This window comes from Bubalus bubalis, chromosome 2, assembly GCF_019923935.1.
Source record: "Bubalus bubalis isolate 160015118507 breed Murrah chromosome 2, NDDB_SH_1, whole genome shotgun sequence".
Lineage (NCBI taxonomy): Eukaryota > Metazoa > Chordata > Mammalia > Artiodactyla > Bovidae > Bubalus > Bubalus bubalis.
Window position 1 is genome coordinate 39128334 of NC_059158.1, and position 24235 is coordinate 39152568.

The following is a 24235-nucleotide window of genomic DNA, read 5'->3' on the forward strand; positions in this document are numbered from 1 at the left end:
ATAGAAGTTAAGTAAGCAGGGTGACAATATACAGCCTTGATGTACTCCTTTCCCAATTTTGAACCAGGCCATTGTTCCATATCCGATTCTAACTCTTGCTTCTTGTCTTGCATGCAGGTTTTTTGGGAGGAAGATAAGGTGGTCTGGTGTTCCCATCTCTTTAAGAATTTTCCACAGTTTGTTGTGATTCATACAGTCAAAAGTGTTAGTATGGTCAATGAAACAGAAGTAGATTTTTTTTTTTGTAATTCCCTTGCTTTTTCTATCATCTAGCAGATGTTGGCAATTTGACCTCTGGTTCCTCTACCTTTTCTAAATCCAGCTTGTGCATCTGAAGTTCTCAATTCCCCTGTATGCACATCACATGTAAAGTGAGGTTTTCCCAGGATTTTTTTTAATGGAATGATTTCCATTACATAGATGATGAAAAATACCTTGATTTCTCCCCATATATTTTCTTTGTAAGATCTGAGTCTGTCTCATACACTTGTACTGCTTACAAGAGTAAGTTAAGAATCATTACTTTTCAAATGCGGTTTTTGACACTTTCCACAATTTCAATGCTTTCATTTTCCAAGGCACGGGAAAATACTCCCAATGCGTCAAGCTCATAGGGATTTAATTCAGCAACTCTGCAACAGTTTCAGGGATCTTCCTGATAAAATCACTGATAGGTTGTCACAAGGATAAAATGTAATTGACAGAAACACACCAAGAGACACAGGCAAAGGATTTAGTTTAGGTGTGAACACGCCCACACACAAAGCAGAAACAGAGTAGCAGCCCCAGATTCCTCGGGCTCCATGCCCCACGAAGGCCCCCAGCTATGGCATTCCATTTCCCTGTGGGGTTTTTTGTGGTTTTTTTTTGGTCATGCTGCACAGCTCGTGAGATTCCAGTTCCCCAACCAAGAATGGAACCCAAGGCCCCTGCAGTGGAAACACAGAATCCCAACTACTGGACCATCAGGGAAGTCCCTCCCTGCATTTTCATAACCTGCTATCTCCTCCCAGCTATTCTCGAGATTCTGGTTACCACCTAACCTCATGGGTGTAAGTAACTTCAGTAAGTGCTTGGTTAGTGTGAAGCAGGGTAAAACCATGCTAAAGTCCTTAGTACTAACACCCCCCGCTGAGGACTCTTCTTGTAATGATGTGCTTTATTTAGTCTCAACCTTAACATCAAGCAAGACTAATATCACAAGTTCTTCTCTCCAAATGACAACCTCTAACAACACTCATTGAGCATCATACTGATAATAGATGAAAAATATTTTACCTGCACGAGTTTGAGATTCCAGGGTGGATGGTTAATCAAACCTTCCAGCTGAACCTGGTTGGCGACTGCAGCTTGCAGTTCCACGTAACTATTACTATCTAGTTGTAATCCTGGAAACAGGTCATTGATTAAGCTGAGGAACAGGGGTTCATCTTCATCAATCTAAGGTGGCAAAGAATAAATTTACTCATTTAGGTCAAAAATGAAGCTCATAGCACTTATCATCTCATGCCCAAATAATCATATTATTCTCCTGGCCACACCTGTATGCTCTAGCACTTTCTCCCAAACACCACCGAGTCCACATTACCTACAGCATTGCACCCAAATTTCCCCGGCATTTACATTAAAAAGAATGAAATAATGCCATTTTCAGCAACATGGATGGACCTAGAGATTGTTGTACTGAGTGAAGTAAGTCAGACATAGAAGGGGAAACATCTCTCTTATATGCGGAATCTAAAAGGAAATGATAGGAATGAACTTACAAAACAGAAAGAGACTCATAGACTTAGAGAATGAACTGGACGGTTGCCAGGGGGGTGGAGGAAAGGATGGGGGGGAAGCGATACTTAGAGTCTGAGATGGACACGTAGACACTGCTAAAATGGATAGCTAAAATGGATAAAAAGATCTGCTTTATAGCACGGGGAACTCTATTCAATAATACGTGGCAGCCTGGACAGGAGGGAAGTTTGGTGGAAACTGGATTTATATACATGTATGACTGAGTCCCTTTGCTGTTCACCTGAAACTGTCACAACATTGTTAATCGGCCATACCCCAAGACAAAATGTTTTTAAAAAAACTCTGTCGGCATTTAATGTCTTCTCCAATCTACTGCTCCAGGGTTTGATCTCATTACTTTATCATACGACAGGTATATGCATTAACTTTAAAAACGTGTAAGTAATAGCTCTAATCCCAAGAGAACAGAGTATTAACATTCTACTTTAATTAGGAAAATATCTGTAGTTTAACATCAGAAAGTCTTGTGGATTTTGGTTTCAGTTTCTCAACTGACTATGATGGTGGGTGAGTCCTACAAACGTGGCTCCCTCATAAGGAGATCCATGGCCCCCAGGGTGGCTGTGAGACTCAAACAAGACAGTACCCGTGAAAAGATTCTGTAATAAAGTGAAGTATGCAGATGTTAGCTGTTAGTTTTGTAACTAGAACGTGAGTTCCTAAGGTCCACTCCTTCCTCAACCGTGTACTGCCAGGGCACGGACACCATACGCAGCTCCAAGAAGCCCCGAATAAAAGCCGCATGAAGCTGCCCATCAGCTGGTTCACGACCACATGGCTCTACCTGTGACAAGTGTGCAAGCAGTGAAATAACTATCATAATCTCCACAGCAAACCGGAGAAGGCGATGGCGCCCCACTCCAGTACTCTTGCGTGGAAAATCCCATGGACAGAGGAGCCTGGTGGGCTGCAGTCCATGGGGTCGCGAAGAGTCAGACACGATTGAGCGACTTCACTTTCACTTTTCACTTTCATGCATTGAAGGCAATGACAACCCACTCCACTACTCTGAAGTGACTTAGCAGCAGCAGCCACCATTTAACGCGCATTTAGAAAATAGAAATGGTGTTGATGTTTTGGCAGAGACATAGTTAAAGCTAGTCACATACAGACAAAGCAAAAAGCTCTGGTGGTTCCCCATGAATCCAGATTTTCATGTTTAGAATCTGTGTTACATTATGAATAATGGACTGACATTTGGGGGCTGGAGCCCCCTGTTGAAGCCTATTTTATGGCATTTGCAAGGATGCATTTCTGGCCCCTGTGGTTCATACAAAGCCATGGGTTTTTTTTCTTGGGGGCGGGAGGAGGGTGCCTTCTTCCAGAAGCCCAGTCAGTGGTAACTTCACATACATAACCCAACACACACCCATGTTAACAGCTCTTTTTGAGCCCAATCCCACTTGTCAGCTAGGTCAAAATCTTGAAAGAGAAATTAACCCAGAAAATAAAGATACCAATTTAGAAAGGTTCATATCTCTCAGTCCTCTCATGACCGTGCTTAATTCACTATCTTCTGGTCTGGCTCTTTTTTGAGATCCAAGTGTCCTCAATACAGATAGAATATTTCTCAACCCAAAGTCGTAATGAACCTAGGATGAGAAAAGAAATAAAGAGGATCATCCAGCTGAAAAATGCTAAGTGCAGACTCACTGTGTACATGGCACTTATATACTGTAGTTTTGGAGTGGCTGAGCGGCAGAGCTCTGTTAGCTCACTTCTCCGGCCCTTCTTTTGACTGAAAAAGATGACTTCACTGGAAACATCAAGCTGGGTGACAGTGCTCACACATGATTTTCTGAGAACAATACACTCTGATAGTCAGAGGGGCAACCATTTAAAATGCATGACCAACTGGTTACATACTATGTGATTCACCTTATGTAACATGCTTGAAATAACACAATTACAGAGACGTAGAAAAGATTAGGCCTATGAGGGGATACAGAGTTTGGGAGAGAGGTAAGCGTGGCTATAAGGGGTAGCGGGAGGGTACTTGGTGGGGATAAACAATTCTGTTTTCTATGACATAATTGGATAGAACTACACACACTCAGACGGTAAAAGCGTCTGTCTGCAATATAGGCGACCCGGGTTCGATTCCTGGATTGGGAAGATCCCCTGGAGAAGGAAATGGCAGCCCACTCCAGTATTCTTGCCTGGAAAATTCCATGGACGGCAGAGCCTGGTAGGCTACTGTCCATGGGGTCGCAAAGAGTTGGACACAACTGAGCGACTTCACTTCATTTCACTTCATACACACACACACACACGAGTGCATGTGAAGTCTTAGGAATCTCTGTTTATTGTCCATTGTCAATCTTCTGGTTTGGTTATTGTACTACAATTATGTCAACAGGATGACGAGTACACAGGACATCTCGTACATGTCTTTGCAACTTCCTGGGAATCTATAATTATTTCAACTTAGGAAAGTTTTTAAAATACATAATCAAAAGTTCAAGTTAATTATAAACATATCTTAGGAAAGAGTCAAGGAATTTTTTTAACTCCCTAATTAGTACTTATCAAAATTGCAAGTTAAAAAACAAGTTCCATAGCGAGGGGGAAAATAGATGTACAAAGTTACCTGCTTAGTAAGTTGCTCTTCACAGAGTTTGTAAAGTACATAAAACTTTTGAGCCAAGATAACGTTTTCAAGAAAACCACAGCTTGCAAGTTTAACTCGCATAATGATCTGCAAATTAACAGTGAGACTTTTCAGTTTTAGTGAAGAACAGGTAAAGAACATAAATCGTATTATGGCTTTAAATCCTGATGCATACCTGTCTATCAGGAACCATCATAGCAACAGTTCTGAACTGAATTTTCAAGTTCTCTGGTAGTTCCTGGCGCCCAGCATACCCAGGGTTCTAAAAGTTAAAATTATTTAATTTTTAATTGTTGACATAATTTTCATTTCTTGAATACAAATTATCAATACATTTCAAATCCCTAATTCAGATTCTAAGAAGGTATTGAAAAACATTCGATTCATAAAATATCCCTCTTTTCACAAAAATATGTATTGGACCATCCGTATTTATTAATGTCACACTACTTTCTCTCACACATTTCCATTTTCACTATACTAATAAAGTAATACACATGTGCATATGTACACACGTACGTACACACACACCACTTTATGTAGCAAAAAATAAGCCTCTGCGTATCTATTTGTTAAAGAAAATGAAATAAAACTGAATAAATACTGGGATAATTATGATCTAAAATATGTTACTTAAAGAAAAAGAAAATTTAGGATTTCATACTAATCAATTTACTGAGGCAATTTTTATTTCCTCTCTTCAATTATTCTTTTTTTTGCCAGAAAATGTTTTTATCTTGCCTTACCTTTTGAAGGACATTTGCATGGAGTATATAACTATTGTTGCTAGGTTTGTCTTTTTTATTAATGTTTCCTATTTGCTTTGTGTGTGTGTGTCTTTGTTTTTGAATTGGAAGATAACTGCTTTACAATATTGTGTTGGTTTCTGCTGTACAACAACACAAATTATTCTTTACAGTCAGAATTATAGAGTTCTGTGGCTGACAAATAGCCACAAATAGCTGACAAATAGTTTCTTTTTACTATTGAAAAAACACACACACAGTGATGAAGGGAAACAAAGACAGGAATGATGAGAAAAACATTAAAAAGGACAAAAGGTGAGACATGAGAAGGAAGCTAATAAGTAGCAAAAGACTGAGGATAGACCAGACCCAAAAATCCCAAGCGACAAGGTGAGGATGTTCGAAGACAAGTAAGGCAAAGAGGAAAGTGCGTGAGGAAACCTTCAGTCCCTGAGCATTTACTGGGCATGGTCAATAGACCAGATAACTTTCCAGGTGCTGGGGACGCAAAGATGGCTGGCTGCCTTTCAATACTCCTATTTTTCATTCTTAGTCACAGAACTTCAGCTCCAAGCTGGGTGCATCACCATGCAGATTTAAAACTACATTTCCCAGCCTGCCCTGCAGCTGGTGAGATTAAATTCTACCCTGTGAGTTACAAAGGGACACAGTGTATGAAAGGGACAGTGTATGAAATACACCTGATGTCTGATTGAAGAGAGTTGATTCAGTCAATTGGCTGCAACAGAGATGCTTCTGTAGCACCTTGGGCTATAAGGTGACCTTGAAAATGGAAACCATGATGGTGTAAAACCTCAAAGAATCTCAAAAGAATACATACTTAAGTTACTATTCTTCATATCTCAGGTATTTACAGCCTAATGCAATATCTAATTGATATTTCCAAAATTACTCTTAATCCAAGAGCAAGCTTCTTTTTTTTTTTTTAATTTATTTATTTTAATTGGAGGCTAATTACTTTTCAATATTGTATTGGTTTTGCCATACATCAACATGAATCTGCCACGGGTATACACATGTTCCCCATCCTGAACCCCCCTCCCACCTCCCTCCCCGTACCATCCCTCTGGGTCATCCCAGTGCACCAGCCCCAAGCATCCTGTATCCTGCAATGAACCTGGTCTGGCAATTCGTTTCTTATATGATATTATACATGTTTCAATGCCATTCTCCCAAATCATCTCACCTTCTCCCTCTCCCAGAGTCCAAAAGACTGTTCTATACATCTGTGTCTCTTTTGCTGTCTCGCATACAGGGTTATCATTACCATCTTTCTAAATTCCATATATATGCATTAGTATGCAGATGACACCACCCTTATGGCAGAAAGTGAAGAGGAACTCAAAAGCCTCTTGATGAAAGTGAAAGAGGAGAGTGAAAAAGTTGGCTTAAAGCTCAACATTCAGAAAACAAAGATCATGGCATCTGGTCTCATCACTTCACGGGAAATAGATGAGGCAACAGTGGAAACAGTGTCAAACTTTATTTTAGGGGGGCTCCAAAATCACTGCAGATGGTGACTGCAGCCATGAAATTAAAAGACGCTTACTCCTTGGAAGAAAAGTTATGACCAACCTAGATAGCATATACAAAAACAGAGACATTACTTTGCCAACAAAGGTCTGTCTAGTCAAGGCTATGGTTTTTCCAGTGGTCATGTATGGATGTGAGAGCTGGACTGTGAAGAAAGCTGATTGCCGAAGAATTGATGCTTTTGAACTGTGGTGTTGGAGAAGACTCTTGGGAGTCCCTTGGACTGCAAGGAGATCCAACCAGTCCATTCTGAAGGAGATCAGCCCTGGGTGTTCTTCAAAGGAATGATGCTAAAGCTGAAACTCCAGTACTTTGGCCACCTCATGAGAAGAGTTGACTCATTGGAAAAGACTCTGATGCTGGGAGGGATTGGGGGAAGGAGGAGAAGGGGACGACAGAGGATGAGATGGCTGGATGGCATCACCGACTCGATGGACGTGAGTCTGAGTGAACTCCGGGAGTTAGTGATGGACAGGGAGACCTGGTGTGCTGCGATTCAGGGGGTTGCAAAGAGTCGGACACAACTGAGCGACTGAACTGAACTGAACTGAACTGTATTGGTGTTTTTCTTTCTGGCTTACTTCACTCTGTATAATAGGCTCCAGTTTCATCCACCTCATTAGAACTGATTCAAATGTATTCTTTTTAATGGCTGAGTAATACTCCATTGTGTACAGGTACCACAGCTTTCTTATCCATTCATCTGCTGATGGACATCTAGGTTGCTTCCATGTCCTGGCTATTATAAACAGTGCTGCGATGAACATTCAAGTACCTGTGTCTCTTTCCCTTCTGGTTTCCCCAGCAGTGGGATTGCTGGGTCATAAGGCAGTTCTATTTCCAGGTTTTGAAGGAATCTCCACACTGTTCTCCATAGTGGCTGTACTAGTTTGCATTCCCACCAACAGTGTAAGAGGGTTCCCTTTTCTCTACACCCTCTCCAGCATTTATTGCTTGTAGACTTTTGGATAGCAGCCATTCTGACTGGTGTGAAATGGTACCTCATTGTGGTTTTGATTTGCATTTCTCTGATAATGAGTGATGTTGAGCATCTTTTCATGTGTTTGTGAGCCATCTGTATGTCTTCTTTGGAGAAATGTCTATTTAGTTCTTTGGCCCATTTTTGATTGGGTCGTTTATTTTTCTGGAATTGAGCTGCAGGAGTTGCTTGTATATTTTTGAGATTAGTTGTTTGTCAGTTGCTTCATTTGCTATTATTTTCTCCCATTCTGAAGGCTGTCTTTTCACCTTGCTTATAGTTTCCTTTGTTGTGCAGAAGCTTTTAATTTTAATTAGGTCCCATTTGTTTATTTTTGCTTTTATTTCCAATATTCTGGGAGGTGGGTCATAGAGGATCCTGCTCTGATGTATGTCAGAGAGTGTTTTGCCTATGTTCTCCTCTAGGAGTTTTATAGTTTCTGGTCTTACGTTTAGATCCTTAATCCATTTTGAGTTTATTTTTGTGTATGGTGTTAGAACGTGTTCTAGTTTCATTCTTTCACAAGTGGTTGACTAGTTTTCCCAGCACCACTTGTTAAAGAGATTGTCTTTAATCCATTGTATATTCTTGCCTCCTTTGTCAAAGATAAGGTGTCCATAGGTGCATGGATTTATCTCTGGGCTTTCTATTTGTTCCATTGATCTATATTTCTGTCTTTGTGCCGACACCATACTGTCTTGATAACTGTGGCTTTGCAGTAGAGACTGAAGTCAGGCAAGTCGATTCCTCCAGTTCCAAGCAATCTTTCTCAAGACTGCTTTGGCTATTTGAGGTTTTTTGTATTTCCATACAAATTGTGAAATTATTTGTTCTAGCTCTGTGAAGAATACCGTTGGTAGCTTGATAGGGATTGCATTGAATCTATAGATTGCTTTGGGTAGTATACTCATTTTCATTATATTGATTCTTCTGATCCATGAACATGGTATATTTCTCCATCTATTAGTGTCCTCTTTGATTTCTTTCACCAGTGTTTTATAGTTTTCTATATATAGGCCTTTAGTTTCTTTAGGTAGATATATTCCTAAGTATTTTATTCTTTTCATTGCAATGGTGAATGGAATTGTTTCCTTAATTTCTCTATTTTCTCATTATTAGTGTATAGGAATGCAAGGGATTTCTGGGTGTTGATTTTATATCCTGCAACTTTACTATATTCATTGATTAGCTCTAGTAATTTTCTGGTGGAGTCTTTAGGGTTTTCTATGTAGAGGATCATGTCATCTGCAAATAGTGAGAGTTTTACTTCTTTTCCAATTTGGATTCCCTTTATTTCTTTTTCTGCTCTGACTGCTGTGGCCAAAACTTCCAAAACTGTGTTGAATAGTAGTGGTGAAAGTGGGCACCCTTGTCTTGTTCCTGACTTTAGAGGAAATGCTTTCAATTTTTCACCATTGAGGATAATGTTTGCTGTGGGTTTGTCATATATAGCTTTTATTATGTTGAGGTATGTTCCTTCTATTCCTGCTTTCTGGAGAGTTTTTATCATAAATGGATGTTGAATTTTGTCAAAGGCTTTCTTTGTATCTATTGAGATAATCATATGGCTTTTATTTTTCAATTTGTTAATGTGGTGTATTACATTGATTGATTTGTGGATATTGAAGAATCCTTGCATCCCTGGGATAAAGCCCACTTGGTCATGGTGTATGATCTTTTTAATGTGTTGTTAGATTCTGATTGCTAGAATTTTGTTAAGGATTTTTGCATCTATGTTCATCAGTGATATTTGCCTGTAGTTTTATTTTTTTTGTGGCATCTTTGTCAGGTTTTTGTTATTAGGGTGATGGTGGCCTCATAGAATGAGTTTGGAAGTTTACCTTCCTCTGCAATTTTCTGGGAGAGTTTGAGTAGGATAGGTGTTAGCTCTTCTCTAAATTTTTGGTAGAATTCAGCTGTGAAGCCGTCTGGACCTGGGCTTTTGTTTGCTTCTTTTAAATTCTTCTAAGCCATACTATCACACTGAGTAAACTCATTCAGTTTCATGAGTTATAACTGATCACTTCAGAATTATTATTATTTACCTCTAATTGCTTTACTGGTTGTTTGCTTTAGCCAAAGCTTGTGACTAGTGTCACTTCTGGACAGGAAACCCTAAGAACAAGAGCACAATTCTTCTTGTTCTCTTTTTCCTTTGCTGTAGCTACCAGTCACAGCTGAGACAGTACCAGAGACAGGATACGTAAAGCATCTTCTGCCCTCTCCACGACACCATACACCCAAGCGGACGTGTGGTATGAAAATAATAAATCTTTGAGGTGTTCAGTTCAGTCAGTTCAGTCCATCAGTCGTGTCTGACCCTTTGCAACCCCATGGACTGCAGCACGCCAGGCTTCCCTGGTGTGTTAAGGTGTTAGGTGGAGCAATTTACATAGCCACACCTAACTTTAAGGGTCAGGGAGATATAGTCCTGTAGTATTTTGCATGGTGGATATTTTCTTTCCCAGCTGTGCTTCACGGCATGTGGGATCTTAGTTTCCCCAACCAGGGATCAAACCTGCACACCCCTTGCAGTGGGAGCACAGAGTCTTAGCCACTGGACTGGGTTTGAGGTGGTAAGCCGCTAGAATTTGGGCACTGTTATTGTAGCTTCCCTGTCTGATACAATATATAAAAGGCCCATTACCTTTTCCCAAAATGAGTGCTCAGTAAACAGTGACTAATTTTATCATTAACAGATCACTATTTTATCTTCTGTCTAGTCTATTTTTCCTACTAGAAAAAAAAAATCATTTAAACAGGGACGATCCCTGGATGGTCATTTACCCACTCATATATGCCTACTTTTATTTAAGTCTATAACAATTAAACCAATAAATTGCATTTAAAACCTATGTTTTTCAATCTCTTTTAAAATCACATCAAAAAGTATGACATACTTAGGAATACACTCGATCAAGGGGGTGAAAAGAATGAAATAACGCCATTTGCAGCAACATGATGGACCTAGACATCATCATACTAAGTGAAGTAAATCAGACAAAGACAAATATCATAGGATATCACTTAAAGGCAGAATCTAAACTATGATACAAATGACAAAGGAAACAAATTTAGAATTATCAAAGGGGAGAGTGGGTGGAGGAGCAAATTAGGAATTTGGGATTAGCAGATACAAAGTACTATATATACAATAGATAAACAACAAGATCCTAGTAACACTGGAGTGGGTTGCCATTTCCTTCTCCAATGCATGAAAGTGAAAAGTGAAAGTGAAGTCGCTTAGTTGTGTCCGACTCTTCGCGACCCCATGGACCGCAGCCCACCAGGCTCCTCCACCCATGGGATTTTCCAGGCAAGAGTACTGGAGTGGGGTGCCATTGCCTTCTCCGATATATATCACAGGGAACTGTATTCAAAACCTTATAATAACCTATAATAGAAAAGAATATAATATATATATATACATATATAACGGAGTCACTTTCCTGTACACCAGAAACTAATACACTATATATCAACCATACTCAGTAAAAAGTTTTAAAATATGTAACACCTATGTTCTCACCATTGTTAAGAAGATTCCAAATTCTGGATTTAGATCAACACAATCACCATCAGAAAAAATAAACTGTTTTTTTCTCTCTTTTCTTGCTGTCAAGACGATGTAAATTTGTTGGGCTGCCACTGATAACACAGGCAATTCAATTCTGTTAAACTCATCAAAACACCCCCAGGAACCTGACTGTGCAAGACCTGGTGTGAAAAACAGTTAGTTTGATAAGTTTTACTTTGTAATATACCTTCTTGATAGAAATCATTTCTCCAAAGCACCCTCAAACAATTATATAGTAAAATACGATTTATATAAACTTCACATCTGGCTGTTTATAAAGACATATTTAATTCCAGTGATATAGAGAAGTTTAATTATTTGTACATCATCACCAAAACAATGGAAACAGTATACTGCTGAAATGAAAGTTCAGACTCATCATTCCACCAGGGATGCTGAAGGGTGATAAAAATTGCTTCAGTCTGGATGTGCCACCCCCAGTGGGGATGGAGGTGAGGGAGCTATAATGTTTGGGGAAATTAACAAAATAAGGGATGCCCTATCTGGGTCAGATCACTCTGTCCCTTTCTTGTTGCACTGAGAGAAATGCCTGGAAGCTGAGTGAGACAAAGAATGGTCAAAAGATGTTTATTTATTCCTTATGAAACCCAGCACAAAGGAAGACCTGGATATCAGGAACACTGCTCCTGTCTAATCTCAAAGGATGAAAAATCTTTATTATTTTTAACTGCACGAAACACTCTTCTCTCTCTCTTTTTTTTAAGCAAGCGAATAGGATTTATTAAAGAGAAGGAAAGTACAAAGCTCTCAGCGTAGACACTGAGAGGGGTTAGAGTCCCCACAAAACACTCTTCTTTCATTATTGCTTCCACCCACCTACCCCCACTTTTTCTTCTCTCTCCTTTGGGAATTTCCATTTTATGGATATTGGAGTTTACATATCTATTCCTATGACCGTGAATTTTTTCTGTCAAACTTTCCATTTCTTTCTGCAATATGCTCTCTTGGCTAGATATTCCAACTCAAAAAAAAAAAACCTCAGGTTTTGTTTTTTTCAATTTCTGATTATTCCAATTGTTATTCTTTTCATAGCAGCCTATTTTTTTTTCTTTAATTGGTTATATGTGACAAATTCTTGAATCTCTCTGAAGCTATTAATTTGAGTTACTTTGGCATTTTCTTCTCATTCCAAATGCAAATTCCTGTTTGCATTGTGTATGGCTGCCTCTGGCGATTGGGGGGAAGGCATGAGAGAGGCAGGAGAGCTTATCCACTTGGGTCTGGGGCTTGGGGACTGACCTGGTGCAGTGCTTGCCTCTCTGGCACAACCCCCACCTGGCGATAATCTTTGTCAGGACTCCACCTTCAGAGCATTTACATGGGGGAGAAATGCTGGAGACAGCCAGTTTCTTTTCTCTTTCTCTGCTTTCTGCTTTACTTTTGGCATTCTAGGATTTACCTGGTGCTCTAGTCTGCTCTTCTCAGCCATCTTCAACCATTAAGCCAGGAGTGGTCCACAGAACATTCTCTTTCATTAAGTGATTCTTTGGGTTTAAATTATTTTTTTTTAAGGACAGGCAATTACAATGAACAATACAGTGAATATCCACGTACCCACCTACCAAATCTTAACAATTTTGCTTCAGATTTCATCCTAAAAAATAATAACTGGAACTACAATTCAAGTCCATGTAGATCTTTCTTGGATCCACACTCCCTCCTTCTCCAGAGGTAACTTCTACTCTGAATTTGATGTCAATGGTTCTTATGCATGCCTGCTCGCGTGCAGTTATTTACAGGCATGCATAACGTTTGGCTTGTTTGGCTTTTTCAAAATTTGTGTGTATCTATTTATTTTTCTATATATTGTATCTATAAAATACTGTATCTGTGCACTGTAAATATATACAATGTATCATCAAATAAACTGATTTATTTACTGTTCTCTGAAGCAATTCTACCAACTTATACACACAGAAGTACTAAGATTTACAGTTTCTACACACCCTTACCAACAGTGGTTTGTTAGACTTTTCATTCTTACCAATTAACAACAGTGAGAACATTATTGTTTTGTATTTCTTAATGATTTGAAGAAACTCTTTTTTTTTTTTTTTTTTTGGCCACGCCACACACATGTGGAGATCTTAGTTTCCCAACCAGGGGTAGAACCCCTGCCTGCTGCAGTGTAAGTGTGGAGTCTTAACCACTGGACCAACAGGGAAGTCTAAAGAAAATCTTTCTTAATGTTAGATATTAATCTTTTGTCAGCTATACATGCTAAAATATCTTCTCCCAGTCTTTGAGAAGTCTATTTAACTTCTCAAAAAGAGACATATCACAAAAGACTGTAAAATTATACACACGCACACACATTCACACACACACACAATTGACCCTTGAACAACACAGGGGTTAGGGGCTTGGACCCTCCACAAAGTCGAAAATCCATATATAACTTTGCAGTCAGCCTTCTCACATCCACAGTTCCACATATAGGGGTTCAACCAGCCTGAGGTCGTATAGTACTGGAGTATGTATTTAGTTTAAAAAATCTGTGTATAAGTAGAACTGCACAGTTCAAGTCTGAGTTGTTCAATATATATATTTTGAACAGGCAAGTAACTAAAGATAAGAGCTGGATGAGCAATCCCATGGTATCTGTTACAGGGATATCCTCCTACCCTGCTTAAATGTATTCATCCTTTCTTTATAGTTTGTGGTTTTTGTATAAAAAGTCCCTTTCTACTCTGAGAACAGATATGTGCCTTTGTTACCTTCTAAAGGTCATACAGGTTTTGCCTATCATAGTTAAGCACTTAATCCCCCAAAATTATTTCTATGCATGTTGTAGGGATTTAATTTTTATATATGCAGGCATCCAATTTCCCTTGTTAAATATTAATCATCCAGGGTACCAGAATGACACTGCAAATTCTCTCTCTTCATCACTGATTTTCAATACCACCTCTTCCACATGTCAGTGTTCCTGGCCTATTTCTGCATTCTCTACTATGTTCCATTTGTCTGTTTATCAAGTCACTTTAGTCATGTCCAACTCTTTGTGACCCTACAGACTGTAGCCCACCAGACTCCTTTGTCCATGGGATTCTCCAGGCAAGAATACTGGAATGGGTTACCATGCCCTCCTCCAGGGGATCTTCCTGACCCAGGGATCAAGCCTAGTCTCTCATGTCTCCTACATTGGCACTGGGGTTCTTTACCACTAGCACTTCCTAAGTGATATCCTTCTGAGATATTCATTTTCTAACTTTTGTTAGGGATTATTAAAATAAAATTTGTGTTTATTTCATATTCAAGTAAACTTGCTAAATTCTACTTTCTATAGCTTTGTTGATTTCATTGTTTACAATGTCACTTGTAAATGATGACCTTTTGTGTTTCTTTCTTTCCAGCCTTTGTGCTTTTGCTGTCCCTGTTGTTGTTCCTTAATGCACTGGGTAGGATGCAGAACACAGCGGTGAGTGGAAGGAATAGCAATGGAAATCCTCATCTTATACCTTGTCTCAGAGAACGCTTTCAAATTTTCAGTACCACAATGTTTGCTGTGGGTGTCCTTTATCAAGTGAGCTATGTGGATGGATGTCTGGGGAAAGAATCTAAAGATCAGCAGGCATAAGCTGGAGGGTGTGCTTCAGGATGTTTGAGAAACATCACAAAGGTCAGCGTGGCTGCAGCAGGGACAGTGAGGGGACAGTGTCAGGAGACGAGATGAGAAGGGCAGAGCGACGCCACCGGGAAGGGGCAGGTGTGACTGTACAAAACAATACGAGGACCAGCGTAAGGATTTCGGCTCTTATTGTGAGCGAAGCCAGGGTCCGGCTTTCAGTAGAAGAGTGTCGTGACCTGACTTACAATTAGAAGGCTCTAGATTTGAGATTAGAATGGAGAGCACAGGGGTAAACTCAGGGAGACCAATTAGGAGGCTTATTGGAGCAGCATAGGCGAGAGATAATGATTGGCTTGAACCAGGATGACAGCAGCAGGATAATAAAAGGTGGCTGGTGCTGGATGCGTTCTGAAAGTAGAACTAATAGTGTTTGCTGACAGTTGGATGTGAGCATGAGAGAAAGAGAGGTGAAAAGGATAAGTCAAAGATTTCTATTTAAGTATCTGGAAGAATAGAGTGGGTATTTAGTGTGTCAAGGAAGGCTGAAGAAGAAGTCGAGATGGGGAGGGGGGATCGGAAGTTTGGTTTGGGATTCAGTGACTCTGGATATTTAAGGGGCAGTGCAAAGGAGCAGGTATCAGTTGTATTATGTGAATTCAGAGTTTTAAGGGGAAGTCCAAGATAAGATGTAAATTTGATCATTTAGATAGCATTTAATGTTTATTGCTGGGAGAAATATCAATGACCCTAGATGTGCAGATGATACCACTCTACTGGTAGAAAGTGAAAAGGAACTAAAGAGCCTCTTGATGAGGGTGAAAGAGGAGAGTGAAAAAGCTGGCTTAAACTCAACATTCAAAAAACTAACATCATGGCATCCCATTCCATCACTTCATGGCAAATAGATGGGGAAACAATGGAAACAGTGACAGACTTTATTTTCTTGGGCTCCAAAATCACTGCAGATGGTGACTGCAGCCATGAAATTAAAAGACACTTGCTTCTTGGAAGGAAAACCATGACAAACCTAGACAACGTATTAAAAAGCAGAGACATCATTTTGCTGACAAAAGTTCATATAGTCAAAGCTATGGTTTTTCCAGTAGTCATGTACAGATGTGAGTTGGACCATAAAGAAGGCTGAATGATAGAGAATTGATGCTTTCAAATTGTCATGCTGGAGAAGACTCCTGAGAGTCCCTTGGACTACAAGGAGAGCAAACCAGTCAATTCTAAAGGAAATCAACCCTGAATATTCATTGGAAGGATTGATGCTGAAGCTGGAGCTCCAATACTTTGGCCACCTGATATGGAGAGCAGACTCTTTGGAAAAGACCCTGATGCTGGGAAAGATTGAGGACAGGAGGAGAAGGGAGCAACAGAGGATGAGATGGTTAGATAGCATCACTGACTCAATGGACATGAGTTTGAGCAAACTCTGCGAGATAGTGAAGGACAGGGGAGCCTGGGGTGCTGCAGTCCATGGGGTTGCAAACAGTCAGACATGACTTAGTGACTGAATAACAACAAAAGTTTGGGTCTGCATGAGACCACCAGAGAAGACCAACAAGGCCTGAGTTCTAAGACTGAAATGCTCCCTAATCTTTTTTCTTTGTCCATCTGAAACCATCTGCCATCTATCTATCTTTCCAGATTTTCTCAGTATTTCCCATCTGCCAGTACCCCTCTCCCTTCTTGTGTTCCAGTGTTACCATCCTTTTAAAAAAATATTTCAGTAATTTCCTGGTAGTCCAGTGGTTAGGATTCTGTGCTCTTACTGCCAAGGGCCTGGGTTTGATCACTGGTCAGGGAACTAAAATCCCATAAGCTACACGGTGCAGCCAAAAACAAATAAATAATAAAAATCTTTATTTCAGTGGGATTTAATGCAATAAAGGAAGCCACATGTGTCGTTGGTTTGCTATCCTGATCTTATCTCCTCCACCATTGTTTCAGGCAGTATTAAATTGATTCTGTTTTCATAATCTAATACACATTCAACGCATGGACTGTAATGCCAGAAGTAGTATTGAACGATATTTAATTGATGATACCCAGCCATTTTTGGCCCATAAAAATGGCAATATCATATGCATCAATCTACATTAATTTTGCTTATGTGGGACACTACCACTTTAGACTTCTATCAGAAAATACTATTTAAATGCAATAAAAATAAATCCACCAAAAAAAACACAACAGTGTTTGACACTTGCCTTTAAAAATCCTTCCTAGCCCTCTGAAATCCATTTGATCTGAGCAATTAAACACGACCACGTATTTCCCCAGACATCTTCCCATGTCTTTCGTAGTTTCGGTTTTGCCAGTGCCTGCAGGTCCTGCTGGAGCCCCTCCCATGTTCATTCCCAAAGCCTGTGCCAAAGTGATGTAGCACCTGCAAACATGAAGCAGACAAAGCATTGTGGATGTGAGCTAACACGTGTTACAGTGAAGCACAAGCAGAAGTCCCATGTGATTGGAATGAGACCGTTTGTTTTAGAGTCTGAGCCGACCCCATAAGAGAGGGGCTTCCCAGGTGGTGCTAGTGGTAAAGAACCGGCCTGTCAATGCCAGAGTCATAAGAGATGCAGGTTCGATCCCTGGGCAGGAAGATCCCCTGGAGAGGGGAACGACAACCCACTCTAGTATTCTTGCCTGGAAAATGCCTTGGGCAGAGGAGCCTAGCAGGCTACAGTCCATTGGATGACAAAGAGTCGGACATGACTCAGCTACTAATGCTTTCTCATAAGAGATGGGCAACCAAACAAGGCTGGAGTAGCTGGTATTCATTAGAAGTAATACAGGGTTTGCAAAGGCGTGCAACCCTGATGTAAAACCTGCAGGCCTTCCTTGCATTGTGGTCAGGAGAAATCTGAAGTCAGAGAACCAAGTAAGCAGTGGTGTGCTGGCAGATGTTTAACAATGAGCTCTCTGGGAAAAAAAAAATAATAAAGCTGATTTCTGTTTTTTGGCCTCGCCACATGGCATGCAGGATCTTAGTTCCCCAAGCAAGGATAGAACCTGTGTCCTCTGCAGTGGAAGTGCTGAGCCCTACTACTGGACCACCAGGAAATTCCAAATCTAATTTTTTACATCTGCTGATTTCTGTGGCATAAATACGTCCATCATGGCCAGTGGCAACGCTGGCAATGTGATAGCACAAAACTGGGAAGAGGAGCATGACGTTGGCTCTTGCAGGCTAGTACAAGCCAGCTCCGCCAGCACACCACTGCCAGGAAACCACGTTACTGTGAAGTGTTTCACTCACTTAGACACATGTACAGAACAATGTAATGAACCCCCTGGTATCCATAATGCAGCTTCAGTTACATTTGTTTCAGATCTAAGCAAACTTAGTAAAGCTTCATAAGACATGAAGCTTTATACATAAACATCAATCAAAGGGAAAACAGCCTGAAAAATTTAAACTGTGATGGAACCAGACATATAAAGGGAGGTCGGATGAGTCTAGAAGAGGCTGAAGACATAATTTTGCTGTATCATAATTTTACCTGGAGTCAGCTCTATTTAAAAATAACAGCAGAATTAGCTGTTCTATGACCCAGTTTAAGTCGATTCTACAAACATTTACTGTCTCCTACACATGGCATATAGAACCAGGTATTTGCAGGACATGTAAGAATGGCAAAGACCCAGGACTTGTCTAGTGTCATATACTAGAAAGAATGGCGAGGGGATGTGCCATTAACTGATTATTCACTCAGACCTGGCCAAGAAACATCACTTCAGGACTAAACTTCCACATATGAAAAACCAGGAGACACCATTTCCAAGGTGAACCTTCCTCCTTTGCCATTCTAATGACTCTTTTTAAGGCTCTAGAGACATTTGTCCATCCTGTAATCTCAACTTCATTATTCAACTTCTTTTTTCTTTCCTTTTTTTTTCAACTTCATTACTAAACTTCTCATAGTCAACATTCAAGCATCCTTTTATTGTTTTACTTTTTTCTATTTCATAAAAATTTAACCTACATGTACTTTGAAATAATGACAGTTATTTCATTGTTAAACTTTGATGAGCTAGCCCAGAGCTGACACGACAGCAATATGCTTTTGTTAACATTTCAAATGCAAATTTAAGACAATTGTAAGTACATGATTTAATTACAAGAATGGAATAACAAAAATGAGTTTCCTACCGATCTGTTAACGGGGTGATAACAAGACGATCAGTGCATCCCAGAAATTCATTCTGGTAAATAAAGTCAACATCTGTAATAGACACCACTGTTTGATCCAAATCTTCCTTAAAGTAAAATCTACTCTGTTTGAGCCATTCAAAATCAGTAACAGATCTGATATGCATTTTTACCTTAAAAACATGAAATACAAAGAGATTACATACTGAATTGCAATAACATAAAACGTAGCATATAAACAATTTTTATTCACTCATTCATTAGTTGATTCTTGTCATTGAATATATATTTACTGAGTCTTTCCTTGGAATGAATATTTAATGAGTCTTTCCTTGGAGTGCTGTGCTGGGTAAACAAAGACAGACACAGTTCCTGCCTTCTGAAGATGACAAAACAGGGCAAAAGACAAATCAGATAAACAAGTAAATGCAATAAAGTAGCAAAAGAAACCCAAGGTCATGAAATTATGTAGCAAGAAGACCTCCCCTAGTCTAGGTCTGAGGGAGATACTCAGAGAAAGAAACATCTAAACTAAACCCTGCAAAAACAGTAGGAATTAGCTAAGGAAATAAAACAGAAGGGGGTTAGAGGCATGAGAAGGCAAAATATTCTAGACAAAGACCCAGAAGATGTGGCTGGTGTGTTCAAGAAACTGAAGGAAGTTCAGTACTGCTGAGGCATCCAGGACTCCGGAGAAAGAGTGAGAGCTGAGGCTTCACAGGGCAGAGGAAAGGGGTTGGGCACTGTCTTCGCGGCAATGGGAGCGGCATGGCCCTGTATGCACACACGCCTTCTTGCACCAGCACTGTGGCCAAACCAATCAATCTGCCCAGCCATCAGCTTACACTCATGGGCCAAGAGGCTTATACCCATGGGAGGCCAAGAGGCTCCCACCGCCATGGATGCAAGACACAGAAACCTGGTGAGCACGTTTAGGAGCAACATCCCACCACAACACGTTCTACAGTGCTTCATGACTTTCCATCAGCAAACCTGGAGAAACCCCAGTCCTGCCCACTCAGGGGAATCAATATAAGAAGTGGCAAGTGGTCCCTTTCACTGCTTCTCCAGCCAGGGGCCCAATTCCAGGTCATTCAGCTGACACTGAAAAATAGACTCCGGCAACTACACAATGCTCAGTTCTCCATCTCATTAAGTCTTCATGCTATTTACTTTTTGCTATTGTTTCATTGTCTATGATATGGCTCCCCGCTCCAGTTAAGAATTCTATCTTCCCTTATAAAGAATAGTTTGTATTCACCACCTTAAAAGGACTACTTTCAGGTAACAGTCCAGTGCCACCCCCAGGGACTCTGTTCTCTAGCACAGGACCCTCAGCCATGGAGATGTAGTCAGCGAGCTGCTTGCAACAGTCCTATTAGATGGTAAAGAGGGGGTAGACCAGGGCTTGCCTGGTTGTCAAGTAGTTAAGAATCTGCCTGCCAATGCAGGGGACACAAGTTCGATCCCTGGTCCAGGAACTAAGATCCTACATGCCATGAGGCAACTAAACCCATGCGCCCCAAGTCTGAGCCTGCATGCCCTAGAGTCCATCCTCTGCAACAAGAGAAGCCACCACAATGAGAAGCCCATGTACCACAGCTAGAGAGCAGCATTCACCGCAACTAGAGAAAGCCTGCACACAGCAACAAAGAACCAGCACAGCCAAAAGCACTGGGACAACCCAGAGGGATGGAATGGGGAGGGAGGAGGGAGGAGGGTTCAGGATGGGGAACACATGTATACCTGTGGCGGATTCCTTTTGATATTTGGCAAAACTAATACAATTATGTAAAGTTTAAAAATAAAATAAAATTAAAAAAAAAGAAAAGAAAAAAAATAAGTACACTTTTAAAAATAAAGAGGGGGTTGAGAAGGAAAGTATAAAGAAGAATAGCGGATATTTATTGAGTTGTTACTGTATATCAAAATACATTATGTTCTAAGCATTATACATGGAGAAATAAAATGCATATATGCAGGTTACAAGATACTATTTTACTTGGAATGCAAACTGAGCATGAGTTCACTAGCAGTTGAGATAAAAAGAAAAACAGCTTCATAGTTTTAACTATGTGTATAGTTTCTTTTAAAAAAAAAAAAACCCATTCTGTAAGGAAAGTATAGCTATGCTCAGCATTTTTATTTTAAAAAGAAGGTTCTTCCATGAGACCTCAACTTTAAGAGACAGTGAGACATGTACAAATATTCTCAATTACATTCATAGCAGGTATAGTAATGGATTCCATATGACTGCTTCTTGAAGTGGGTTTCAAGGAAAACCAAAGTATAATGGTAATGGCAATTAAGCAAATCTATAGAAGGCCAAAGCAATACGGTCTACGTATGTGGCTTTTTGATGATTAGCATGAACTAGAGAAATTCTAGAGCAGTGTTTCTTGAGCTTTAATATGCTTATGAGTCACCTGGAAGTTGTACTGAAATACAGAGGATGATTCAGTAGGTCTGCAGAGGGGTATGGTGGGGAGGCTGAAGATTCTGCTTTTCAAACAAGCTCCTAGGTGAGGCCAGAGCAACGGGTTGTCATACATACTTTGAGAAAGAAGGATCTAGATTACAGGGGAATAAAATGGACTCCATGCCCTTCAATCTTCAGTAAATACAACTTATCTGATCAGAACTTTTGATACAAGGTGGAAACAGATAGCCTGGGAATCATAGTCTCTAAAAAATGGGCCCCAAGTTGCATGAACTGTGGGTCTCTGATGAAGGAAAAAGATACCTTAAAGATAGATCAAGTCAGGGACTTCCCTGGTGGTCCAGTGGTTAAGAATCTGCCTGCCAATGCAGGGGACACGGGTTCAAGCCCTGGTCTGGGAACTAAGATCCCACATGCTGTGGGGCAACTAAGCCTTAGAGCCACAACAACTGAAGCCCATGAGCCTAGAGCCCATGCCCTGCACAAGAGAAGTCACCACAATGAGAAGCCAGTGCACCTCAACCAGAGAGTAGTCCTCACTTGTCACAACTAGAGAAAGCCTGCTCGCAGCAATGAAGAGCCCACGTACCCCAACAAAGACCCAGCTCAGCCAAAAAATGAATAAATAAAAATTTAAGAAATAAAGTAGAGCAGCATGTTCAGAATTTTAATGGTAGTCAAAAACGAAGCTAATCAAAATGATGGAATATCAAAACTACCTGGGCCTCCTATCCCATAATAGACAACTACTGCTCAAGACCACTTGTTAGGGTCCTGTTTCCAAAGGGAATTCAAGTATCCCTCCTACTCCCACTCTGCAGAACCTTGCCCAGATCAAGCCCATGAAGACTTGTCGGACACTATCAACTGAACAGCCATAGGAGTTCCCTGAAACTTGGTTCTACTCAATCTACACTTTTTTCACAACTGGCTCATCTGTTGGAGGAGCTAATCTAGAAGACATGGCTGCAGGTGGGCCCATGAGCTGGATGGACCCTCACCCCCTTCTCTGTCCCTGGAATGGGCGTTCTGCCTACTGTTCCCATAGTGGGAACTATTTTCATGGATGCACCCTTGAGAGAGGAACATGCTGTTGAGACCATCTGGATAGTATAGGAGGTAGTTAAGGCCTCTATACAAACTTGTAAGGTTCTGCCAGACAATGAAATAGAGTTACAGATATAGAAAACAAACCTACCGGGGTAAGTGGGGAGGGATAAATTGGGAGATTAGGATTGACATATATACACTATTATATACAAAATAGGTAACTAATAAAGACCTACTGAATAGCACAGGAAACTCTACTCAATACACTGTAATGACCTATATGGGGTAAGAATCTATAAAAGGGGGGGAATATGGATATGTATAACTCATTCACTTTGCCGTACAGCAGAAACTAACACAACACTGTAAATCAACTATATTTCAATAAAATTATTTTAAAAATTCTGGCAGACAAATGCAGAGATTTAGCCCTCTAGAGGCTGCCCAAGCCTCATTAAGTATTCAATAAATTTCCTCACTAATATTGCTAACTACCAATCTGGAGTGGCATGCCTCTTTCTTCAGATTCTTCTTGCCCTCTGAGTGCAGAGGCCAAGTCATGAACTAACATTGCCATAACTCACAACCAAGCCCACCTAAATTATATCATATCCCTGGTTATTGGCTTAAAGAAACAGTTCAAATTACATCAGTTGATTCCAGACTTTCAGAATGCCAAACCTGAATACACATACATGACTGTTAAAACTACCAAAGATATCAGTATATATTTGTAGACATTGTATAGGCAAAGCTGGTTGTGAGAAAGGACCAAACAGATGGAAGATTCATATAAGCTAGGAAGTATGTATAATACTTAACTGTTAATTATTAGAAGCACTAACTTTTAATTAATACACTAGATTACTTTAAATTAAGAAAAAAAATACTTTACCAAGTCATCAAAAATATCTCTCTGATGCACATGGATGGTAATTAGAGTTTCAAATTTCACTCTGTCAAACTTGCTCAGGTCATGTGTTGTCTGACTAATGAGAGTATTTAGAATATCCAAAAATTTCTGGTTTGTCACTTGCATAATTTTCCTGTCATCTTTTGCATTATTTAAAGCCTCTTCTGAATCATGTGTCCACAACATCTGAATTCCCAGAAGCCCAACCTAGAAATCCAGCAGACAAATAAGTTTACCAAATATTTAAAGCACACCTGCAATAAAATCTAGTGGTCACTTATTCACACTGAGGTGGACAGTCTTAGTGATTTTAAACTAAAAAAGGGGCATGCATTTCTTCACTCTCAAAGGGGAAAATCACTGAAAGTTCAAACAATTGATTATTTATTTCAATGTGGATGGATAATAATTTAAACAACTGCTACAATTTATGCAATTATATATGCATTAATGGAAGATGCTTGGGGAATTTTTCTATAGAGGGCTTGAGACCCATATACCTTCATACAATGACTTTCCTTTCTCAAAAAAATAAATGGAAATAATAGATTATTGTGTATTTTTCTTCAGCAGAGTTTTCCAAAGGTTTGTTTGCATCTTCTAAAAAGGATATGCTGCCTATCTCTTTCCTTAATCTCATTCTAATATCCTTATCTTTTATGTATATCTACTTCTCTTTCTATATATAGATCTACAAGAGACAGAGATAGAGACAAAAAGCCAGATGGGGGAAGCTTGTCCTTTGTCTCCTGAAGAAGGCATAGGAAAACTGTGAGTTGATGGTCACCTTACCTACGATTTCCGC

The 24235-nt window shown here is 39.9% G+C and overlaps 1 protein-coding gene across 1 annotated transcript in view; it reads right to left on the reverse strand.

The window, feature by feature from the left end:
- DNAH8 (dynein axonemal heavy chain 8) overlaps nucleotides 1–24235 on the reverse strand; it is a 332077-nt gene that overhangs the window by 172233 nt on the left and 135609 nt on the right. The window contains exons 41-48 of the mRNA XM_044930509.2: nucleotides 23413–23637; nucleotides 19028–19200; nucleotides 17082–17260; nucleotides 11226–11413; nucleotides 4593–4679; nucleotides 4397–4504; nucleotides 3264–3398; nucleotides 1279–1440 (exon numbers count right to left, since the gene is read on the reverse strand). Of these exons, the coding sequence (XP_044786444.2) occupies nucleotides 1279–1440; nucleotides 3264–3398; nucleotides 4397–4504; nucleotides 4593–4679; nucleotides 11226–11413; nucleotides 17082–17260; nucleotides 19028–19200; nucleotides 23413–23637 (1257 nt within the window). The remainder of the gene's footprint in view (nucleotides 1–1278; nucleotides 1441–3263; nucleotides 3399–4396; nucleotides 4505–4592; nucleotides 4680–11225; nucleotides 11414–17081; nucleotides 17261–19027; nucleotides 19201–23412; nucleotides 23638–24235) is intronic.